At 43.8% G+C, this 23,799-nt stretch overlaps 2 protein-coding genes across 2 annotated transcripts in view; one reads left to right on the top strand and one right to left on the bottom strand.

The window, feature by feature from the left end:
* The window catches only part of LOC139337045 (uncharacterized), an 80,113-nt gene that overhangs the window by 56,119 nt on the left and 195 nt on the right, over positions 1-23,799 (bottom strand). The window contains 7 exon segments of the mRNA XM_070971344.1: positions 19,832-20,053; positions 20,648-20,758; positions 20,896-21,038; positions 21,885-22,038; positions 23,484-23,550; positions 23,630-23,656; positions 23,658-23,746. Coding sequence (XP_070827445.1) covers positions 19,883-20,053; positions 20,648-20,758; positions 20,896-21,038; positions 21,885-22,038; positions 23,484-23,550; positions 23,630-23,656; positions 23,658-23,746 — 762 coding nt within the window. The 3' untranslated portion in view covers positions 19,832-19,882.
* Positions 1,603-5,397, top strand: LOC139338080 (nucleobindin-2-like). The gene is made up of 4 exons (XM_070972995.1): positions 1,603-2,200; positions 2,396-2,566; positions 2,761-2,815; positions 3,090-5,397. The coding sequence occupies exons 1-4, from the start codon at positions 2,102-2,104 to the stop codon at positions 3,200-3,202; spliced, it is 438 nt and encodes a 145-aa protein (XP_070829096.1). The 5' UTR covers positions 1,603-2,101; the 3' UTR covers positions 3,203-5,397.

A 23,799-nucleotide genomic window follows, 5' to 3' on the forward strand; every position in this document is an offset into this window, starting at 1 on the left:
GCGACTGTTATGATCCTGCCTTCCTGTCTCTCCCAGTGTGTCTCCTCTCCCTTTTTCCCTGTGTGTGTGTCTGTCTGTCTGTCTACCCCTGGAGTCGTGGCTGGGCAGTCCCCCACCTGCTGCCAGCTCCTCCCACGACAACTCACCTGCATTCACTCTCCCTTCATCTGGGAGAGTATATAAAACATGGACCTTCTCCTCTTCGTTGCCGGATTATTCCTCATTCCATGGTCGATGTCTGGTTGTTGGTCCGTAAGTACGAGTCTCTTTGTCTTCCCCTCCTTGTTAGGAAAAGTCATTTTTCGTTTTTCCAGCCTTTGATTGTGCTGTGTTTTCTTTTGTTTCAGTGTCTGCCTGCCGCTTCCACGCGTGCCTCGTGTCAAACCCGCTCCATCGGTGCTCCTTCTGTTCATCCACTCCGTTTGAGTGCATCTTTTGTTTGTTTGCTTATCCACTCGTTGAGCGCGTTTTCTGTTCTTCATTTTGTTCATAAATTCTTACTTGGTTTTACACAATCCCTGCCTCTGGTTTCTGCATCTCTGGGTCCTAATACTCGGCGGCTGCTAAGCCATAACAGCGACACTGGATTACACATGTAATGAGGCATCTACGTGTATTAGACATATAATATATATAATATAATATTATGTCTATGAATCAGAGATTGTCTGCATTGTTTTATAAGTTGGCAGTGCACAAAACAGTGTGTAGAGGTATCCTGTGATTGTTTGCATGACAGTCAGTGTTGGGAGTGAAAGCTGCACATTGGAAAAAACAGCTGAATGTCTATGAGGAGTTCAGAGACTGTTTGAGTTTGCGCTAGCGCTAACACTAACGCAAAAGCCAAGGGAGCCTAGAGTCAGTACATAAACAGTGCACAGACGTTTTTTGAACTGTGGATGTGGGAGTCTGTTGTTTTCTACAAAGAAGACATAAGAGGACAACCAAGTTTAAGCTTAGAGCAACCAGAATCTATTTTGGCCACGTGGGAGGAGAAGACAGTGACTGTGCTGAGAGACATTGTTATGGACCATGCCCTCACCTGTGACTTGGAGTAACCACTGACATTGAGGTAACACCAGTTTTATTTTAGCTCACTGATATTTCTAAAATAAACAAGATAGATAGATAGATAGATAGATAGATAGATAGATAGATAGATAGATAGATAGATAGATAGATAGATAGATAGATAGATAGATAGAGTAAAAACAATAGGTATATACAAAAGAGTGTAATTAAAAATAAACATTATCTTAAATTATAAATTGTATTTGCAGACCGGGCCTTTCTGTTCAAAGTTTGCATGTTCTTCCCGTGCATGCGTGGGTTCTCTCCAGGTACTCCGGCTTCCTCCCACAGACCAAAAACATGCTCATTAGGTTAATTGGTGACTCTAAAATTACCCCTAGGTATGAGTGTGAGTGTGAATGGTTGTTTGTCTTGTATGTTGCCCTGTGATCGACTGGCGACCGGTCCAGGGTGTACCCCGCCTCTCGCCCGTTGACAGCTGGGATAGGCTCCAGCCCCCCCGCGCAACCCCGAAAGGGATAGGCGGTATAGAAAATGGATGGATGGATTGCACAGATTATTGCACCAATTATTGCACAGATAATTTACAGGTGATTTACAGACAATTTGCAGATTACTTGGAGCAGTTTTTGTTGTACAGTCTGACGGCTGCAGGAAGAAATGACCTGCGATACCGCTCCTTCACACACTTTGGATGTAGCATCCTGTCACTGATGCAGCTGTGATGCTGCTCCCCCAGCAGACCACACCGTAGAAAATAGAACAGAAATAGAAGGTCTGCAGGAGTGCCCCCCGCACCCCAAAAGACCTTAGCCTCCTGAGCAGATAGAGTCTGCTCTGTCCTTTTTTATAATGTGCAGTGGTGTTATGAGTCCAGTCAAGTTTGTTGTTCAGATGAACACCCAGGTACTTACAGTATAAGATGTCACCATCTTAATGTCCCTTCCCTGGATGTTCAGACATGTTTAAGACCTATAAGGATCCTAAAATCCTAAAAAACTTGAGCTGCTTCATGGTGCATGAAGAAGGGAAAATCTGAACAGGACAAAACTGCAGCAACACTTGTAATATGATGAACAACTTTACTGTGACAATACATTTTGACCCGTGTATCACCTTTATGGCAGCCACAAGGAAGGAGGATTTCTTGGAAAAAGACGAGTGGGAGGTAAGAGCTAGATTTTAAAGAAAACGATAGATGCAGAGATGTGAGGTTTTTCTTGAGAAGTTGATGTTGACCGAGTCGAGTTGGTGGACTTTGCTGTCATATTAGTGTATTTCATCAGTATTAAATTCAGTCTACCATCAGTTGGAGAGCTACCATGTTAAGTTCCTCACCTCCTATCATCGCCTGCATCCACAGACGTTAGATCAGAACCCCCAGTACACTGAGGAGGAACTGAAAGAGTTTGAACAGCAACTGACCAACGCGGGGAACGACATCAACCAGAAGTCGGCCGATCTGCAGAAACGGAGGGAAGAGCTGGAAAGGAAAGAGGAAGAACTCAATGCTCAGAAACTGGGGCTACAGCAGGTGAATTAAAAGAAGAGCTATGTGCAATCAGGATTTCTTCTGTCGATAGTCTGCACGCACTTGAAAGGTGCAATAAGTGGAGTAATATCCACACAGTAACCCACACTAATAATTTCTGATTGAAACCAAGATACTGTTTTTATCGTGGTTCCGTCTTGTTTGTCTGCTGCTGTTTGTCTTGTTTGTCTGCTCAGGCAGTAGAAGAAATGGAAAGATTAAAAGCCCAAAGTGCAAATGCTGAGGTCAAACGTAAGTATCACACTGCAGTGATTGTTGTTTAAATTCAGTCGAATGAAGGAGCGTTGATGCAGAACACAGATTGTACGGCAGTTAAAGAGGTCCTCCTGTCAGTTACAGCTGCACTTTTGAAGAGTGAGGGGACTCACACAAGACATTAAAGAAGAATCAAAGCAGCAGAGGACAGAAGATCCTGGTTTTTAGTTCCTACTATGAGTTCATCATTAGTACTACAGTCACATAAATTCAGTTAACCAGTTTGTGCCCATGTGACTCTCTGTTGTAGAGCCGAGAGCTGCTGCAGCTGAAAGTGAATCTGCACGAGTTGTACCAGAAAACAGTCAACCACAGCCCCCCAGTCACCAGCAGCAAGACGTGCCAGTGCCAGGACACTCTTAGCAGGCCTCAATACTATGAGTGCTGTACGAATGCCAGTGAGCGTGCACATGTGTTTGCCTTGCAATCATTCAAAATTTCTGTATTTTGTTTAGGATTTTCCAAAAAGAAAAACAAAACTATGCTTCAATTTTAATTTTGCGCCGATTTGGCCCGTTTGATGAATCAGACTTCAATTTTATTTTTTATTTGTATAGCGCTAAATCACAACAAAAGTTCTCAGGACACTTTCCATATAGAGCTGGTACAGACCGAGCTCTTTTATCTACAGAGACCCAACAATTCCCTCATGAGCAAGCACTTGGCGACAGCGGCGAGGAAAAACTTCCTTTTAACAGGCAGAAACCTCGGGCAGAACCAGACTCTGGGTGGGCGGCCATCTGCCTCGACCGGTTGGGTGAGAGAGAGAGAGCAAGAGAGAGAGACAGACAGACAGAAATGCAGTGAGAGAGAGAGAGAGAGAGAGAGAGACAGACTGAGAGAGATAGACAGAAATGCAATCACAGTAACAATGACAGTGGATGTAATAGCAGTAGTAGCAGTTGCGGTAGATGTCAGGCAGGGCCAAGGCAGGAGACATAGCTGTAATCCACAATCCAGATTCAGACACTATCCATGGGAAACTGCGAGACGACAAAGAACAAAGACTCCGGGGAAGGAGCTAAGTTAGTAACACGCCGTGGTAGGACATGAAAACGTGCAGATGGAGAGGGAGAGAAGGACAGAGGAGCTCGGTGTATCTTTGGATGTCCCCCGACAGTCTAATCCTATAGCAGCATAACTAGGGGCTGGTCCAGGACAAGCCTGAGCCAGCCCTAACTATAAACTTTATCAAAAAGGAAAGTTTTAAGCCTACTCTTAAATGTAGAGACAGTGTCTGCCTCCTGGACAAAGACTGGAAGATGGTTCCAGAGGAGAGGAGCTTGATAGCTAAATGCTCTGACTCCTGTTCTGCTTTTTGAGACTTTAGGAACCATAAGTAGGCCTGCATTCTGGGAATGCAGTGTTCGAGTGGGGCAATAAGGTACTATGAGCTCTTTAAGATAAGAAAGTGCCTGGCCATTTATGGCTTTGTAAGTAAGGAGGAGAATTTTAAATTCTATTCTAAACTTTACAGGGAGCCAGTACAGAGCGGCTAATATCGGAGAAATATGATCTCTCTTCCTGGTTTTTGTCAGAACACGTGCTGCAGCGTTCTGGAGCAACTGGAGAATATTCAGCAACGAATTTGGGCAGCCTGATAGTAAGGAATTGCAATAATCCAGCCTAGAAGTTATGAATGCATGGACTAGTTTTTCTGCATCATTTTGAGACAAAATTGAAAGGACATGTGTAGCACTAGTGTCAACCAACACCACTGTCTATGCGACTGGACCAGTTCTAGGCTCAAAGGAGTGGGGAAGCGCTATAAAAAATGGACCACAGACTTTAAATGTAAGAGCCGGCAATTTACTGAATGCGAACAAGATAAACACATACAAATTCACAGTAAGATAAAATACAAACAAATTATCCTGCAGGTTGTAACAGTCAGAGTCTGCAGCATCATTATTGTAATACTGAATAGCGCCGCATGGTGGTGGTGCCTCCTTTTGTTGCACATGTAGAGCCGTTTTAGTTGCTCACCGATGTCTCACGCCCTACGAGCACTCTCGAAAAGGAAATTCCATAATGAAGACTTGGTATTGAGCTGGTGCTGGCTGTATCCTCTACACTTTACAAACATGTATGTTTAGTGAGCGAAGCGCCGTGGAGACCTGGCGTCGTATGGTTGAAATTTCATATTGTGAAAATAAAACAGTTGAGTAAAAATCCCAACTTCACCACCTGTCAACTCTGAGTTAGCCTACCACCTAGAGCCTACGCTAACTGTTCATCCTGTTAGCCTCTCCGCCTGCACCTACGCTCATTACAAGTGGTGCCCAAACATCATTCTCTGGACCTCGTCTCAGCCCTCTAACCCCCACTACGAACCGGACCGGACTGCTTTTTGCATCTTTCACCGTGGAAATTCGTGTAAGTGGATGCTTTACTGTTTCACCAGACATTACCAGGCCGCGTCTGAAGCTAACTTTCCCTGGAGCTAACCGTGACCATGCACGAGTGGCGTATTGGAGCGCGGCGGACGCTGTGTTGGACATGTGTTTTTCTTCACTCGTTTGCTTATTTAAAATACCGGAGTTGCACCACGAGACTGGAAAAAACAAACAAACAAACAAAACAAAACAAAACAAAACAAAACAAAACAAAAAAACGTTTCCTTGTAAGACTGAGTGACTCAAAACTTTCACCTTTACTATGGATTGTGGACTATTTCACTCTTCATGCAAATTGACTGGACTGGGTGAGTAGAGGACAGTGTGGTTCCTAAACAAAAAAAAAAAAAAAAAGAATTGTCTGCTGTGTTGTTGTATCTGTTAAATTTTTTTCATTGTGATTGTTGTGTCATTTAGCCAATTTAAAACTTTCAATGATTGTTGTGCCTTACAGTAGTAGGACTATTCTAGTCATTTTTCCTCACGTAATATTATGTTTATGAGTGACAATGTTCTGGCTTTGCTATGTGTGAAAATCATATATATACAGTGCTAAGTGTGAATTGTGAGAGGCAGTATTATTTGATATTAACTGCATTGCGAACAGTCAGGTTAATTCTGCTCCCCAAAACTATCAAAGTTTGTTACTAGTTTAAAAGGTGTGTGATTTGGAGCATTACTACATAATGGCGTTCCACCCAGACATACAAGCCGACGAGTTTGACTCTGACTCAGACTTAGACTTGGAGAATCTTGCAAGAAGCACTGTTCCTCAAAGTACAACTTCGAACCTTAAACTTGTCAGGAGAGGATGAATGCAGCAGGATGGATGGCGGACGCTGAGCAGCCACGAAGGCAGGCAGGTCCTGCGTTAAGGCCACAGACGACTACAAACTCCGTCAAAACGCTGCAATTTCTGCCATCAACGTCTCTATGTATGTTCGTAGTGTTTTTGTTCCTTATCCTGTGTCCTTTGCGCCTCCATATTCTCACTAAAAATAACCAGACCTGCGACCCAGCTAAATGTAGTCAACATGTACTGTATTCAAGACTCATGGACTGTGGCCGTGTTACAATGCCGTCAGGCAGACATGGGGGGGGGGGGGGGGCTGTCCCGGCAGCTGGTATGGGCTCTGGCCTGGCCGTTGGAGCAGCTACCACTGCAGCTGGCCTGGGCTGCGCCGCTGCAAATTTCACAGTCCCGGCAGCCTCTACTACAGCTGACGGCAGCCGGGTCCCCGCTACTGGCTGAACCAACTCAGCGGCATCTTCAACAGACAGCCTGGCCATCACGGCAGCTACCCCGGACTACACCGCTGCATGATAACTCAGCTCCAGCGGCCTCTGCGGGCCCGAGTCCACCAGCTCCAGCAGCCTCTCCGGCGGGTGGGCGCCTACAGCGGAAAGCTCAGCAGCCGGATGCCCTCTCCACCACGACTCCCCTGAGCCCGAGTCCACCAGCTCCAGCGGCCTCCCCGGCGGGTGGGCGCCTACAGCGGAAAGCTCAGCAGCCGGATGCCCTCTCCACCGCGACCCCCCCTGGGCCTGAGTCCACCAGCTCCAGCGGCCTCGTCGGTGGGTGGACGCATACAGCGGAAAGCTCCGCTGGATGCCCTTTCCACCGTGACGGTCCCGGGTAACACACATAAATTAAATAGAGCGACCACGAAACATCGTAAGTACAAGCTCATGAAGACATTAAACCATGCTCGTGTTATTTGGGACTCAAAAGCCAAACCAAGGGGCCTTCTCGGTGGCCATCTGAACATACGCAGTATAACATGTAAATGTGAACAAGTGCAACATCTGTTATATGAATCAATTTAGACTTTCTTTGTATCTCTGAAACATGGCTTCATTCTAACTCCCCGACGGCTGGGCTAAATGTGATGGGATATAACATCTTCAGGAAAGACAGGTCTGCGGGTAGAGGTGGAGGGGTGATGTTTTACGTCAGAGAACACCTGAAGTGTACACAAGTAAAATGGCAATGTGTGAATAATCATGAATGTATTGGGCTCAACATCACTCTCTCCCCACAAATGTCTGTCACATTAATTGGGATATACAGACCGCCATCAGCCTCTAGTGGGTTCTATGATGGACTGCAAGACCTTCTTAAAGAATGTAATTTTAAAAACGAAATTATTCTAATGGGAGACTTTAATGTAAATTGGAATGCTAAAACAAATCGGAAACGTCTTAAAGCGTTAACAAACAGCTTTGATCTGGTACAAATAATCAAAGAACCCACTAGAATAACAACCTCGTCAGAAACGTGTATAGATTTGGTCTTCAGTAACAAACATGAAAGAATCCAAAAAATGTTCAATGTGGTAACAGGACTGTCTGACCACAACATGAAACAAAGATTTACACGTCCCCCCAGTAACAAATTAGAACAGTTGAGAATACCAAAATGTAAAATTGAGAATTTAGAAACTGCCCTGAGTGAAATAAACTGGTCAGAGCACCTCACCGGTGAACAGGTTGATGACAACTGCAACGCTTTCATGACAGTAATACAAACAACCATGTCTGGCTTTATGAAAAATATAACACATAAGCCGAGAAAAAAAAATCACCTTCCCTGGTTGAACAGTACAATATGGTCACTGATGAAACAACGGGACCATGCACTCAAGATAGCTCTCAAGACAAAATAACACATAATAGACACTTGTTTACTTCACTCAGGAACAAAGTAACTAAGGAAATCAGAACTGCAAAGGCAAGTTTCTTTGTTAATATTAGAAGCAATGCAAGAGGCAATGCCAAGGAGATTTGGTCGAACATAAAGAAATTAACAGGAAATAATACCTCTAACAAGAACATCAGGGAGTTGCAAATAAATGGACATTTAACATATGACCCAAAAGAGATGGCAACAGCCCTGAACTCTTATTTTATTGATTCGGTAAAAAACCTTGCCACTGACTCCTGTATACAAATCCATCCTGCAATGCCTTTGAGCACCTCTACTCCAGTTTTTAATTTAAATGAAGTCTCTCAGCCAGATGTAGATCGAGTGGTCTGTGGTTTGAGAAACTCTAAAGCCAAGGATGCATTTTATATGGATACAATGTTTCTTAAAATGCATAAACAATCGCTCATTGCCCCAATGACCAGCATAATCAATAAATCTATAACCAAGAGTATGTTCCCAAATTCATGGAAATCTGCAGTCATCACTCCAATTTTTAAATCAGGAGACCCTGCAACAATCAGCAACTATAGACCAATAAGCATTCTCCCTGCAGTTTCCAAAGTAGCGGAAAAGCTGGTGGCAGAGCAGCTTATTAAACATTTGAATGACAGTCCTTACAACCTGAATCCAATGCAGTTTGGCTTTAGAAAATACCACTCGACAGAGACCGCCATTTGTTTTTTTCTGGAAAACCTAAAGTCTAAAATTGACACTGGGGGTGTCATAGGAGCTGACTTAAAAAAGGCATTCGACACTGTGAATCACCAGATCTTATTAACTAAGTTGTCATATTTTAACTTTTCTGTAGAAGCACTGAAATGGATCGAATCATATATTGGGCAGAGAAAACAGCGCGTTAGAGTTTACAATACAACATCCACAACTTCTGAAAATAATCTTGGTGTACCTCAGGGCTCAGTCCTTGGACCACTTTTATTCAGTCTGTACATCAACGACCTGCCCAACTGCTGTCCATCAAATGTAGCCTTCCAGATGTATGCTGACAATGCAGTCATGTATGTGCACGCTAAAACAAAATGCCAAGCTGCACAAGACTTGTCAGCAGCTATGTCTAATGTGTCCAACTGGCTGAAACATTCCCAGTTACATCTCAATGTATCAAAAACTGTTTGCATGTTTTTTTCACAAAAGGCAAATGTTGATTTGACCACTGATGTGCCTGTCGATGGAACAAAACTTAAAGTCGTACAAGAATTCAAATATCTAGGAATTACTATTGATTCACAGCTCTGCTTCAAACAGCAAGTAAAAAACACCGTGAATAGAATAAGATTCAACCTGTCAAATTTTAGATATATTCAAAATAACTACTGATTCTGCAAAACTATACCTAAGTGCGATGATCATGCCATATATGACCTACTGTGTAACAACTTGGGCGCTGGCATGCAAATCCACACTGAGGCCTGTAGAAATCGCATATAAGCAGGCTCTAAAAGTCTTAGACAGAAAGCCCAACTCACACCACTATTGTAACATCTTGAAGAAGTATGAATTGTTGAGTTGGGAAAATATAACATATGCAGATTCTACCCTAGTCTACAAGGTTCTCCATGGACTAGCACCACCGCCATTAAAAGAATTCAGAAAAATAAATACAAACAGGTCAACCAGAGCAGGTTCCAGAGGTGACTGTCTGGTCCCTTTCAGGAAAAGTGCATTTGGGCAGTCATTTTTTTCATATAGAGCGTCTCACTCATGGAACATGATACCAAGTGACATACGTGACTTACCAACCCTTACTTCTTTCACAAAGCATCTAAAAATGTGGCTATTAGAAAATCAAAACTGCACCCACAGTGAATCCTGAATCTTAAGTCACTGGATATTCTGTATTGTTATGTGTACTTAATGTATCTGAAATTTGTACTCGTATTATTCCTGTGTATTTGTCTAGATGTTAGGAATGTTGCTGGTGATGGGCCAGTCTGGTGACCTTGTATGCCTGCATACATTTACTATGTATGCAAATTTTGTAGAGGCGTACATAAATATATCTATGTATGCTAACCTGTGCAGTAACACCTGCACACACACATCTGTGTGTGCAAAATGTGTGCAATTGGGCAATGTGCAATATCCATTCAGCACTTCAAAACTTTAGCACTTTAGCACCTAAGCACTTCAGCACTTATATCACTTTAGTATTCCAGCACTTTAACATTTAATGGTCTTTCTTGTTTTTTTTTTTTGTTTTTTTTTGGTCTGTCATGAGTAACAAGGTTTTTTGTCTGTCTATGCGAAGTACTGTACCTGTTATTCCTATTGTTATTGTACCTTACACCTTTACTGATAATGTATCTTTTTTTTATTAACTCCATGTTAACGCCAACCTGCCAAGGGACAAAGGATGGAAATTAGCTGCTTGCTATAATCCTATGTATTTACATGAAAGTGTCTATTAATATGTATTGTCCCTGATGTTTTTCATTAAATAAATAAATTAAAAAAAAATCAAACAGCAGGTTCAAGACTTGCATACAGAGGTTGACAGACTATGGGAATGTCTACAGGATTCCATTGATCTCCAGCGCAGCATCCTCAAACACTGGGATGAGTCCAATAAAAAAGACACTGGTCCTCCTGCAGCCCAGGACTCAACCCCAACCCCCATGGCCACTTCAACTCCATACGCACCTGCTGCAACCATAACACAGCCCATGCTCCGAGATACAAAATCCTACTCTGGAGCTCAGGCTGGACACTCAAGCTCTTTCCTACAGCCACATTCACTCGAACTAACCAACACATCCAGGATGATCGCTGCTGCATTGCATCATGCTAAGCTTGAGCCCCCTGTGTTTGCTGGTGATACTTAAGTGCACCCTGAGGACTGGTTGCAGGCCGTCAGCACCTACAGATCTTCATTGAACCTGACTGATGTACAAGTACTGAATGAACTGCCGCATTTCCTTGCAAAAGAGCCCAGCAAGTGGTTTAAAGCACTCAGTTCACATTTTATTACATGGGCACAATTCTGTCAGCTCTTCAGAACAATTTTTCTGCCATCTGATAACCAAGAACGTGTCCTCAGAGGCATTCTCGACCGTGTCCAGGCACCGAATGAACCCCTCCCAACATTTGTGGTTCACATGCTGAGTGAATTTAACAAATTAAAGAGCCCACCACCGGCACAAGAGCAAATTGAACTGATATGGAAACATTCTCTGGAAAAGTACAGGGTTGCACTGTATGGCACGCCTATCCCCTCAGTGATGGACTTGTTACTGTGAGCTCATGATCTCCATGCAGTCCTTGGGCCAAGCAGCCACCAGTCTCCTCCTGCACACTTCAGAGGAAACCAGACCAACGAGCCCCACTGTTTCAAATGCTCTCGACCGGGGTTCACATCTCGCCATCGCACCCCATGTGACATCTCCCCAAACCCACTCACCAGCGGGACCAGCCCCTACCCTTCCAACAACTGAAACTCCGTGTACAGGTGGGCCCAGAACTGAAACAGCAGACACCCCACAACTCACCAGGCAGTCGGGAAACTTCAGGGAGGGGCAATTCTCCCTCCAGACGCTAGTTGAGCCTCACCCACCTGCTACACCCCCACATGAGCAGCATGTTCTGGGTCATGTTGAGGACACTGATTCTCAGGCTCCCTGGAACACACCGCTGAGAACTAAATTGAACTTTAACTCTGTGTGTGTGGAGGCGACTCTGGACACGGGTGCCACTCTTTCAGCTATACGAGCAGACCTTTTCCGAGTGAACAACTCCTATCCAACTAAATCACGTCATTGGGAAGGTCCACCTGTGAGTCTTGCAAACAATGCTTCCTGCATTCCTGATGGTGTCGCTTGGCTTTCTATTGGCTTTATGAACAAGTGCTTCTACCAATGTTTCGCCATAATCGACAACCTGTCAACCCCTTTCATTCTGGGAATGGATTTCATGATCAGAGCCTCACTAACCATCCATATTCCCTCCAGAACTGTATTCATGGACAGCGTCCCTTGTCCTGTGGTGGATGGGGTGAGGACTGTGCAGGGGAGCCATTCACAGAAGGAGAAACCATCATGTCCCTCGACACCCTGCAATCCACTCTCATGACAAAAGTCACAGAGGCAAACCTAGAGGAAGGACAAAAAGCAGACCTGTTCAGTCTTCTTTCTCAGTTCAACGACATGTTTGATGATCATCTTGGACGCACTTCACTGACTGAACACACTATTGATACAGGAGATGCAAAGCCTATAAATCTTCCTCCATATCGTACCTCTCCAGCAAAAAAACGTCTCATCGATGAACAAGTGCAACAGATGTTGCAGGACAACATCATCGAGTCATCGACAAGTCCATGGGCTGCCCCTGTTGTGATTGTAAACAGGCCCTGTACCAACCCAAGGTTCTGTATGGACTTTAGAGGAGTGAACCAGGTTACACAAAAAGACTCATACCCCTTACCACGTGTTGAAGAGTCACTAGACTTTCTGGCAAGAGGACAGTTCATCACAACACTGGACTTGGCTCGAGGATACTGGCAGGTGGCAGTTGCAGAGGAGTCCCGACCAAAAACAGCCTTCATTTCACACTGTGGTCTCTTCCAGTTCCGTGTGCTCCCCTTTGGTCTCTGCAACGCACTGGCCACATTTCAGAGACTAATGAACACTGTCCTAGCTGGTCTCATTTATAAGACATGTGCGGTGTATCTGGACGACATTGTTGTTGCTTCCCCCATCTTTGAGCAGCATCTAACTGATCTGGAGGAAGTGCTTAAAAGACTCAAAGCCGCTGGTCTGTCTCTGAAACTCAAGAAATGTCAGCTTTGCCGGAGTGAGCTGACCTTCCTGGGCTACCGCATCACACCCTCTGGCATAAAACCAGATATGGACAAAATCAAAGCTGTGGTGGAGTTCAAAACCCCAACCACCTTAAAACAAGTCAGACAGTTCCTCGGACTGACGGGATATTATTGCCGTTTCATCCAAGACTATGCGCGCCATGCTGAGCCCCTCCATGCACTCACCAGGAAAGATGCAGTTTTCCACTGGGATGACAAATGTCAGGAAGCAATGGATGTTTTGAAAATGGGTGTCACATCTGCACCCGTCTTGAGGTTCCCTGATTTCACGAAACCCTTTTTCATTCATGCTGATGCTTGTGACATCGGCCTGGGTGCAGCCTTGATGCAAAAAGACAAAGAGGGTCGAGAAGTTGTTGTGGCTTATGCGAGTCGCTCCTTGCACAAAGCAGAGAAACCATACTCTACCCCTGAGAAGGAGTGTTTGGCTGTGATTTGGGCTCTCGAACATTTTAGACCTTATGTTGAGGGACTTCATGTGACTATCTTCACAGACCACAGCAGCCTCAGGTGGCTAATGTCCCGCCCTAACCCCACTGGCTGACTGGCCCGTTGGTCACTGCGACTCCAAGACTTTGACTTTACCATTGTGCACAAGCCTGGTGCGCACAACAACGTGCCTGATGCCCTAGCTCGCAACCCACTGCCCGTGTCCTGTGACAAACCCACAGATCTCTTGCCAGAGTATGCTGTCATCGGCAGTTTGGACCTCCGCGCCCTGCCCCCTGTGTTGCTAACAGATTGCGCACATGTAAGACAACTACAACTGGATGACCCGGTCACAGGTCAGCTTCTCAGAGACCTTGAGACAAACCCATATGTTGACGCAGACGGTAACAATCTCCATCAGTGTGTTGTTTATGACAGTCTGCTCTACTCTAAAGACCTGAAAACCAGATGTGGATTATATCCGTTGAAGGAGCTCAAATTCTATGCCCCCACATCGTTCCGAGGCACCTTGCTCATCTACTATCATGACCACCCCACTGCAGGTCATCTTGGTATTTCGAAGACTCTGGCTAGGCTGCAGTATAGATTTTTTTGGCCCAAAATGCCGGCAGATGTCAAGCACTATGTCACTTCCTGTTCAGTCTGCCAGCTCACCAAGCCAAGCCAAAGGAAACCGGCTGGTCTCATGGTTCCTATCTTGCCTCAAAAACCCTGTGAGTACGCAGGAGTGGATTTCGTTGGGCCCCTTCCTCGCACTGCAGCGGGAAACGCCTACTTGCTGGTCTTTGTTGACTATTTCTCTAAGTGGATTGAGGTGTGTGCAGTCAAGGAGGCGACAGCGCATGTGGCGGCTGGAAAATTTGTCAGTGAAGTATTGCCAGACACGGAGCCCCCACCTACCTCATCTCCGACAGAGGTTCGCCTTTTGTGAGTGAGTTGTTCGAAAATGTCATCTCCACCCTTGGATCAGTGCACAGGCTCACCACTGCTTATCACCCTCAAACAAACGCGACAGAACACGTAAACTGGACACTCAAAACTGACATACGTGCATACGTTGGGGACAAGCACACTTCTTGGGATAAGTTTCTCTCCTAGATCTGCTTTGCGCTGCGTACAGCCCCACATGAAAGCTGTATGGTCGAGAGTTGGAGACCCCGCTCGACCTCTTAACACAACCCTCCTGTGGAGGTGTGGATGAACCCGGTGTGCCGTACCCAGAGACTCTAAGAGCATCCCTGCAGGAAGCTCACAACCACGCCAGAGCAACACTTGACAATAGTCACAGCAGACAGAAATGCTACTATGACTTGAGACATCGTCAGACTACTTATGCTGTGGGTGACCTTGTAAGGGTAAAGTCCCACCCTAGATCTGATGCTCAGTCCAACTTTACCGTCAAACTCGCGCCCCTGTTCACAGGCCCACTCCGTGTCAGTCAGAAGTTGGGGGACGTCAACTACAGGCTGACCAGACTGGAAACTGGTATGGATGCAGGAGTCTTTCATGTTGTGAATCTGCAACCCTTCCACACTTGGGACTCACCTTCTTCCAGCAGACGCACTGTTGCCATAACTACAGAGAAAAGTGACTCTGAAGCCTTATACAGTGATGTGCCCAACACCCGGACTAAATGCCCCAGTGACATTGCTGCAGTGGACATGTCCCCTGAAACGCATGTTGACACTGACCGACTGCAGGTCATGGACTGCGATTCTGAAAACCTCTCGACTGTGTCAGACACGAACCCAGAGCGTGCTGGACAGTATGACCTCAGACCAAGACGCCACCCCAGGGTTACGTCTGGTTGGTCAGGCAGCGGATGGACAAACCCTTACCATACTGACAGACTTGACCTGAAATAGGCAGTTGGTTTGTTTTGTCAGATATGTAACTGAAATGCACTAAGAATTTTTATGCTGTTCTGGTTCGACATATTTTTCATGCTTTGTGTTTATGTGTGTATCCTGCAGAGTGGTTCTGGTTTAACCACTAATTGGGTTTACTTACAGGATTTGGTTGAGAACATTATTTCCTTCTCGTTTGATAATGTGGTTCAGGTTTCTGCATGACAGTTTGAAGAAACATGGGATTTTTCTCTGTATTTGTCAACATGATATAGTTGATGGAAGATATTTTATTTTGTTTCCTTATGCACTCTATCCACTGATGTATATCAGTGTGCTGTACATAATGTCTTTCCCTGAGTACAACTGTTACCTTTCAGAGTGTTTATGTATACCACTGTGTTAAGTGCAGGTTGGTTGTTTTTTCAGCTGTGTACAGCTGAGGACAGCCTTATTGTCACCGGGGGGGGGGAATATGTAACAGTCAGAGTCTGCAGCATCATTATTGTAATACTGAATAGCGCCGCATGGTGGTGGTGCCTCCTTTTGTTGCACATGTAGAACCGTTTTAGTTGTTTGCCGATGTCTCACGCCCTATGAGCACGTCGTATGGTCGAAATTTCATATTGTGAAAATAAAACAGTTGAGTAAAAATCCCAACTTCACCGCCTGTCGACTCTGAGTTAGCCTACCACCCAGAGCCTACGCTAACTGTTCATCCTGTTAGCCTCTCCGCCTGCACCTACGCTCATTACAAGGTAACAAAGGTAAGTATAATCGAGGTAAGCATGATACACTTTCCCACTTTTTTTCCCCTCTTGGGGTTAGACTTAAGTTTAGACAGTGTATTATGTTACCTTTGACTTTTGACTAGTTTAGACCAGACTATTAACTGTCTCCTTTTTAGATGAATAAATTGAACTTATTTTTGTTTCACAATTTTTTCTTGACTTAACTCTTTTTCCTCTTTCTCAGGTAAAAGTACAAATGCACATTTTCCGAAAATTACATCAATTACAATGAAACAAAATCACCATGGATCACAATGTTTACAATTATGAAACCAAGATGGTGTCAAGTGTGACACTTAATTCGGTTCAAGTTCAGTTCTTGTTTAGGCAGTTTGAATCCAGTTCAAAGAAAAGTCTGGATCCAATTGAATCCAGCTCAGCTTCAGTTCAAATAAAAGGAAAGATAAATCCACACACTCCTACCGCTCTGGCAGCGAATTATCACAGTCCAATGGTACTCAGCAGATCCCATCACTGGTACGATGAAGTTGAGAACGTAGTCACTGGGTCTTGCTTGCAGTTTACCGCCTGCGTGTGTGTCGCCCACACCAGAGGATCCTCGCTCTGACTGAGCTTTTAACAGAAGTAAAAAAAACCTGACCTGTACAACAGGTCATAACCAAAATAAATGACTATTACTAATTAAACTCAAGGTTGTTTTACAGCAGCTGTGAATCCTAACATTACCGCTACATTGTTCACCAGGCCTAAAATGGTGGCAGAGCAGCACCTTTAAGCTAACAACACTGTTGCGTACATAAAGCTCCTCTCCTCTCCTAACACAATATACATTCACACACTGTACATTTACACTCTGGGTTGCTTAACAAACCGAAAGATATTAACTAAAAACCACTGATGGTAAGGATTTTCCTCACACAGTTTCGATAATAACATCTGCCTTTTGTTGGCATTTACAACACAGCAAAAGTGCATTAAAATGAGTTGAAACCCACCAAAATGTCGGTTGTTTTACATATGCTCTTCATCAAGCTCCAGTCAGGTAGATCAGGTTTTGTGCTTCTAAAGACAATTTTTAAACACTTTTCGGCTCAATATTGTTCGCTTGTTTTCTCCTTTTTCGTCTGCTTTTTCCCGTTCCCGCTCCCTTCTGCTCAAGTGCAGCTGCGCATTTCTTAAAGGCAAGAGGCAGCAAATCTCTTAAAGGAGAAGGAATGTAATAATTTTTAACAGCCATACTTTTAATCGTTGTCTCTAATAGAGCTTTCTGACCATTCGCAACTGACTTCTAATTGATTAAATGTACATATTTCAAACAAATGAACTTTTTAATCTAATTTTAATCATGAGGTTTTAACTCTTGGTGAATCAAATGTAACTTTTTTAACTGATTCAATATTTCTATGTATTTAGTTAACTATTTATTTATTTCACATCAGAATCAGAGGGACAATCCCCTTTATTTGTCACACACTACATGCACATGCACACACATGGCATGCATTGGTGAAATTTCTCCTCCACTTTTGACCCATCCTGGTAAGTCCTTCTTCTGCGGCAGACCAGGAGTGGTGGGCTGCCATCCGACCAGTGCCTGGGGACCCAGTTTTCCTTGTTGTCACCATTGGTCAGGCAGTGATCTTTCATGCATGTTTTTAGAGGGGGGTTTAATTTTATGGAGGATCCCCAGGTGAACACAAAGGCAGACACCGAAGGCATGGTGGAGGACACGCCTTTCAGGTGGGAATCGAACCCGGGACCTTCTAGCTATGAGGCAACAGTGTTGCCACTGTCCCACCGTGCCTAGTACTGTAACTTCAGTTTTGTCCGAGTTTAGCATCAGAAAATTGCAGGTCTTCCAGGTCTTTATGTTCTGAAGACATGCTTGTAGTCTAGTTAACTGAGTGGTTTCTTCTGGCTTCATTGATAAATATAGTTGGGTATCATCTGCATAGCAATGAAAACTGATTGAGTACTTCCTGATAACCCCCCTAAAGGAAGCATATATAAGGTGAAAAGAATTAATCCAAGCACAGAACCCTGCGGAACTCCATAACTGACTTTATTGAGCACAGAGGAGTCGTCATTAATGTGTACAAACTGAGAGTGATCTGACAAGTAGGATTTAAACCAGCTTAGGGCAGTTCCCTTAATGCCGATGAAGTGTTCCAGTCTCTGCAATAGGATACCATGGTCAATGGTGTCAAGTGCAGCACTAGGATCCGATAAGACTAGTACAGAGACAAATCCTTTATCAGATGCAATTAGAAGGTCATTTGTAACTTTAACCAGTGCTGTCTCTGTGCTATAATGCACTCTAAATCCTGACTGGAAATCCTCAAATAAACTATTTTTGTGTAGAAAGTTGCACAGCTGATCAGCAACTGCTTTCTCAAGAATTTTTGAGAGAAAGGGAAGGTTGGATATCGGTCTATAGTTGGCTAAAACCCCTGGTCGGGCACGGCCTTTCTGTGTGAAGTTTGCATGTTCTTCCCATGCATGCGTGGGTTCTCTCCGGGCACTCCAGCTTCCTCCCACAGACCAAAAACATGCTTATTAGGTTAAATGGTGACTCTTAATTGTCCATAGGTGTGAGTGTGAGCGTGAATGGTTGTATGTCTTTGTATGTTGCCCTGCGACCGGTTCAGGGTGTACCCCACCTTCTGCCCAATGACAGCTGGGATAGGCTCCAGCCCCCCTGCAACCCCGAAAGGGATGGTTGGGTATAGAAAATGGATGGACGGATGGTTTTATTACAGCTACTTTAAAGGACTGCGGTACATAGCCTGTTGATAAAGACAGATTGATCATATCTAAAAGGAAGAGATAAAGGTAATTAAAGGTAAAACTCTTTAAGCAGGTTAGTCAGGATGGGATCTAAAATATGGGTTGATGATTTTGATAATGAAATTATTGAAATTAGTTGGTGAAGGTCGACAGGTGTAAAATAGTCTAAAACTGCGACCGGTTTAATAACAGTTTCTATGGTTTCTGTGTTTGAAGACAAAACAGTACCCGTTGACGGCAGGAGCTGATGAATTCTGTCTTTAATAGTAAGAATTTTATCATTAAAGAAGCTCATGAAGTCATTACTGTTTAGAGCTAAAGGAATACATGGTTCAACAGAATTATGGCTCTCTGTCAGCCTGGCTACAGTGCTGAAGAGAAACCTGGGATTGTTCTTATTTTCCTCTATTAGTGCAGAGTAATAGGCTGCCCTGGCACTGCAGACTGTCTTGCCAGGCGAACCGAAATTCTTCCAAATTGGTGGAACGCCATTTGTTTTCTATTTTTCATGAAGTTTGCTTTAATTTGCGGGTTTTAGAGGTATACCATGGAGTTAACCTCCTCTGTTTTATTATCTTCTTTTGTAAGGGGGCAACAGAACTTAAAACGTGGAGCTGGTCCAGTCTTCTTTGTGAACAGTTGGCCCCTTTGTATCATTTTGGGCTTTTATCACAACAAGGACTCACATGTTCTTCATGGGAAGAGCTCTGCAGTGCAGTGGGGCGGGCTCCGGGCTTGATAAATGAATATTTTGTATAGTGCACACTGTAGTTCAATGTCACTGATGGACTCAAAGAGAAAATACTTTGGAGGAATAAGCGCATTTACTTCAAAGGGCAAACATTCCTGATCCGTCAAATGTCTGTGTTCAGATGATTGAAGAACTTATTTAGTTTACAGATAGTGACATATATATTTAAACTTTTAATTTAATAGAACTGTGCTGGTGAATAATGTGTGCTTTCTGAAGTGGCTGTCTATGTTCAGTATGTTTGTGTGTCAGTGCTTGTGTCATTTTGCCATGATAGAATATTTTTAATTTATTTATTTTCGACATCACTGTATGTGAAACTGGAGCAGGTTGAACTCGACCTTGTCGCTGTGAGTGGAGATGAAAGAGCTGAATTAAACTCCAAAAGGAGTGACAGGGTGGAAACTTAATGCAACAGATAAGAGATAGAATATCAAAGAGCATTAATCTTTTGAAGGATTGAAATACATGTTTCTCATCAAGTGTATGAGTGAACTGATGGGTCATAAGTCAGTTCCGTCAGTATGTCTCATTGATGCGTTCCATCAAGTAGGTGCCTGATCTAACTGGAGGGTATTTGTTGGAGCCATCACAGCAGGTGATCAGGGCATCATCATCTGGCTGCACGAAGAAAGCCAGAGACTGACGCGTGCTGGAGTCTCCAGCAGGGGGCAGCATGACTCTGTGGAGCTGAGGGACAGAATAACCGCAATGAGTAGCCTTCACATTACTGCACATAAATCCTTTTGTTGGTGTCACTTCATGAATTCAAACCGAACTTAACTGTTGTTAACTGTTGTTCAAGTGGTTCATGTATGTAAAGACACTCGTCTCATGTCTTGTACGTCAAAACTGTTGTTTTTGTTAAAGACATGAGGCACCATAGTGATGGAAAATCAAGGTTTAAAAAAAAAAAAGGGATAAAAGGCCAAACAACATCACAAATTACATAAATAAGAAAACCACCCATGCAAAAAGGTTACATACACATTTTCGAAACCGATATTATAATCTTTATTTCTAGTATCCAACAGCTTATGAATTATTCATTGTACTCTGATATAACCTGATGTTTTATTGATGGATTTCTGTCAGTTATTCGGCTGTAAATTCATTTATTAATCCTTCATTGTATTGTATTTTCAGGGTTTGTAATTCTGCCTCAATATCATTCAAGCAAAAAGAACCTCCTGGAAACCAGTTAGACCTTGAATATGTTCTGGTGAGCATGTACACACTTTTTGCCGATGAGAGACATATCTCGAAAACCTCCTCTCAACTCACCACAGAGATAAATTGATCGCTGGTCCAGCGCTGCAACAAGTCAGCGATGTTGATGAGGACCGCTCCGGGGATGCTGGGAGCGCAGATGTATTCACCTGAGTGTGCACGCACCTGTAGGTTAACAAGCATCAGGTGGACTCCATGCCTGAAGATTTCTTTATGCAGTTGCAATCCCAAGACATCTGCCCATTTTAAAAGTGGAAAATGTTTGTAATTTGTCTTGCATCCAGAGAGGTGAAGATGTTTACCTGCAGACCGTCTGAGCCCTGAAACAACAGGGTGATGGTGCCATAGTCTGAATGCTCTCCACACCGCACCTGGCCCTCCTTCACTTTCTCACTGTTTACTGATGGATAGTACAAAGACCGCAGCGTTGTGCCATTCTTATCCCCTACAGGAGTCAAAATAGCTCTGTCAAAACGAGCCTTGTACAATAGCATCATGGAGTTTAGACCGGGCTTAAGACTCAGTACTGGGAGCTTTAAGCTGAACAAAAAGGTACTTTTACTTTGACTGTCTGAAGATATACACAAGTACATGATGCTACATTTAATGTGAGCCTCTGGGGTACACAGAGGATTGTATCTGACTTCCAAGACAGTGATTTGTTGGTGGCGTGTTGCTGATTGAGAGTTTATTCTTCATTTATTTTCATTGTTGTTGTTACTTGTATTAGTTCTGATATTGTGAGATTACATGTTATTCACATGTATATGTGAAGGGGTCTGGCTCAGAAAAACATCACTGTTTTCAGCTTTGTTACAATGCATTTTCCAGTTTTCAAATTGTTTATTTATCTTAATAAGAAGGAGAAACTTCATATAAACGAACCGCTTCATCCTTCAGTTTGTACAGAAAGATTCGAATTCAGAATCAGAAATTCTGAGATAAGTGGGTTTCATTGACAGGAAGGGTAAGCAAAATTGTAATCTATACAGGTAACTAAGGACTAATATTTCTCTGAGGTGCAGCAGAGTGGAAGTAAAGTTGCATAAAATGGAAATACTCAAGTAAAGTACTTGTTGTACTCTTATTTGTCTTTAGGTATAAAGCACTACTGAACGAGAGTTGGGATGTGCCTGAAAAGGTCTGCACATGCTCAGAATACAGACAAACATGCAGCCAGATGCAAACATGCAGACAAACAGAGATCTATTTCTATCAGCTGATCTCAACTCATTGACTCTCTCAAAGCCTGCTCCACAGGAGAGGCGTGAGTGCGCTGCTACATACATACTTCCCATGAAACGGTGTGTACTCAGGAACACCTCGGGGTCCAGATCCAGACTGTGGGCCAACACCTTCATCACCCGCACACTCAGCTCTCTACAGCGCAGGAAGAAAGACGTCTGGATCTCCTGGAACTCTGATAGAGCACCCGATGGCCATTTCTATAGCAGAGGAGCACAGAATTAGAGTCTGACTGATCTTGGATTTCTGTGGCGGAGACTGACCATTTGAAAGCTAACAGATCTGCTACCAATTTATCAGCTGCTATTCATTTTTAAGATAAAAACATCTTTGTTCAGGAGATTAGAATGAAAATTTGGCCTGAGCAGGACAAACAAAGTCCAGTGGACACGAAATGGGGACACTGTTTCTAAATGACCTCAATTTAAAGGATCAATCTGGCTACAAAAAGAACAGAACAGAACTTTGTTTGCTAAAATCCATCTGTGTGGAGTAACGTGTACTTTGACCTCCAAGCGGATAACCTGTAGAATAAAAAGGAATCAATCCGCCAATATGTTATAGAGTCAAACAACAAACCCTAAAGCAGGGATGGAAGAAGTATTCAGATCCTTGAGTGGAAGTACTAAATTCACACCATGAAATTAGTCCTAAAATAGTAAAAGTCCTGCATTCAAAACCTCAAGTAAAAGCATCATCAGCATAATTTACTTAAAATCCATTATCTATACCGCCTATCCCTTTCGGGGTTGCGGGGGGCTGGAGCCTATCCCAGCTACAATGGGCGAGAGGCGGGGTACACCCTGAACCGGTCGCCAGCCGATTGCAGGGCCACATGCAAAGACAGACAAACATTCACACTCACACTCACACCTACGGACAATTTAGAGTCATCAATCAACCTAACGAGCATGTTTTTGGTCTGTGGGAGGAAGCCGGAGTACCCGGAGAGAACCCACGCATGCACGGGAAGAACATGCAAACTTCACACAGAAAGGCCCCGCCTGACCCGGGGATCGAACCGGCAACCTTCTTGCTGTGAGGCACCCGCACTACCTGCTGCGCCACCGTGCAGCCCAATTTACTTAAAATACAAAAAATAAAAGTACTGATATGATGTCCTGGAGTAGTATTATTATTGTTGCATTTCACTGCAGCAGAGGTTTAAAATAATTTTAACTGCTTTAAATACAGTCGGCTCGTTTAATCTACAGCAATGCATCATATTCTACAAGAGCATCATATGTTTGTCCTGTGAGAACTACACATCTTCTAACAAGTCAGCTTGTCCGGAGCTCCTAAATTTTTTCTTTTCCCTGTTTTCTGAGGATACATCTTCCAGTTTCTTCAAAATATTTTATTTATCTTAAGAATTTGGACATGTGGTGGCGTTCACTGGACCGGATGGGTCTGAGAATGTGTCTGAAAAGTAACGAGTAACTAAAGCTGTCAAACAAATGTTGTAGGATAGAAAAGTACAGTACTTGCCTCTGAGGCGTAGTGGAGTATAAGTATCAAGCTGTATAAAATGGAGACACTCAAGTCAAGTACAAATACTTTAAATACTTATATTCCACCACTGTCCTGATGCAGGCCTGTTGTGTAGAATGCTACATAAAGCCAAAGGCTGACAGAGAATCATTACTATGTCGGGGTGAAGTGAAGTGAGGTTGAAGGACTCCTTCAGGTCTCCAGGCCGGCGTGGATTCAACCTGAAAAGCAGTTATTCGCACTTAAAACGTGTAAATTGTGCAGATGAGAAGTGTGTTGTGCTCATGATCTTCATCCTACCACTCAGCCTCCATTGACACCCACCCGGTTGATGGCAAAGCTTTTCCTGCTGAACGGTTGCTTCAACTCATCTGGCTGCAGAAAGGACTTCTTGGATACGGCCATAACGCGATCCACCTATATCCAAAAGCGCAGGAGAAAGGGCGCATTCCACTTCACGCACTTTCAAC

This window comes from Chaetodon trifascialis, chromosome 10, assembly GCF_039877785.1.
Source record: "Chaetodon trifascialis isolate fChaTrf1 chromosome 10, fChaTrf1.hap1, whole genome shotgun sequence".
Classification (NCBI taxonomy): Eukaryota; Metazoa; Chordata; class Actinopteri; order Chaetodontiformes; family Chaetodontidae; genus Chaetodon; species Chaetodon trifascialis.

Bases quoted from the DNA above. Each gene is read 5' to 3' on its own strand.
- LOC139338080 (XM_070972995.1), top strand. From the start codon at position 2,102: ATGATGAACAACTTTACTGTGACAATACATTTTGACCCGTGTATCACC. The intron at 2,201-2,395 runs GTAAGAGCTAGA...CTGCATCCACAG, and splicing joins TGGAAAAAGACGAGTGGGAG to ACGTTAGATCAGAACCCCCA. The intron at 2,816-3,089 runs GTAAGTATCACA...TCTCTGTTGTAG, and splicing joins TGCAAATGCTGAGGTCAAAC to AGCCGAGAGCTGCTGCAGCT.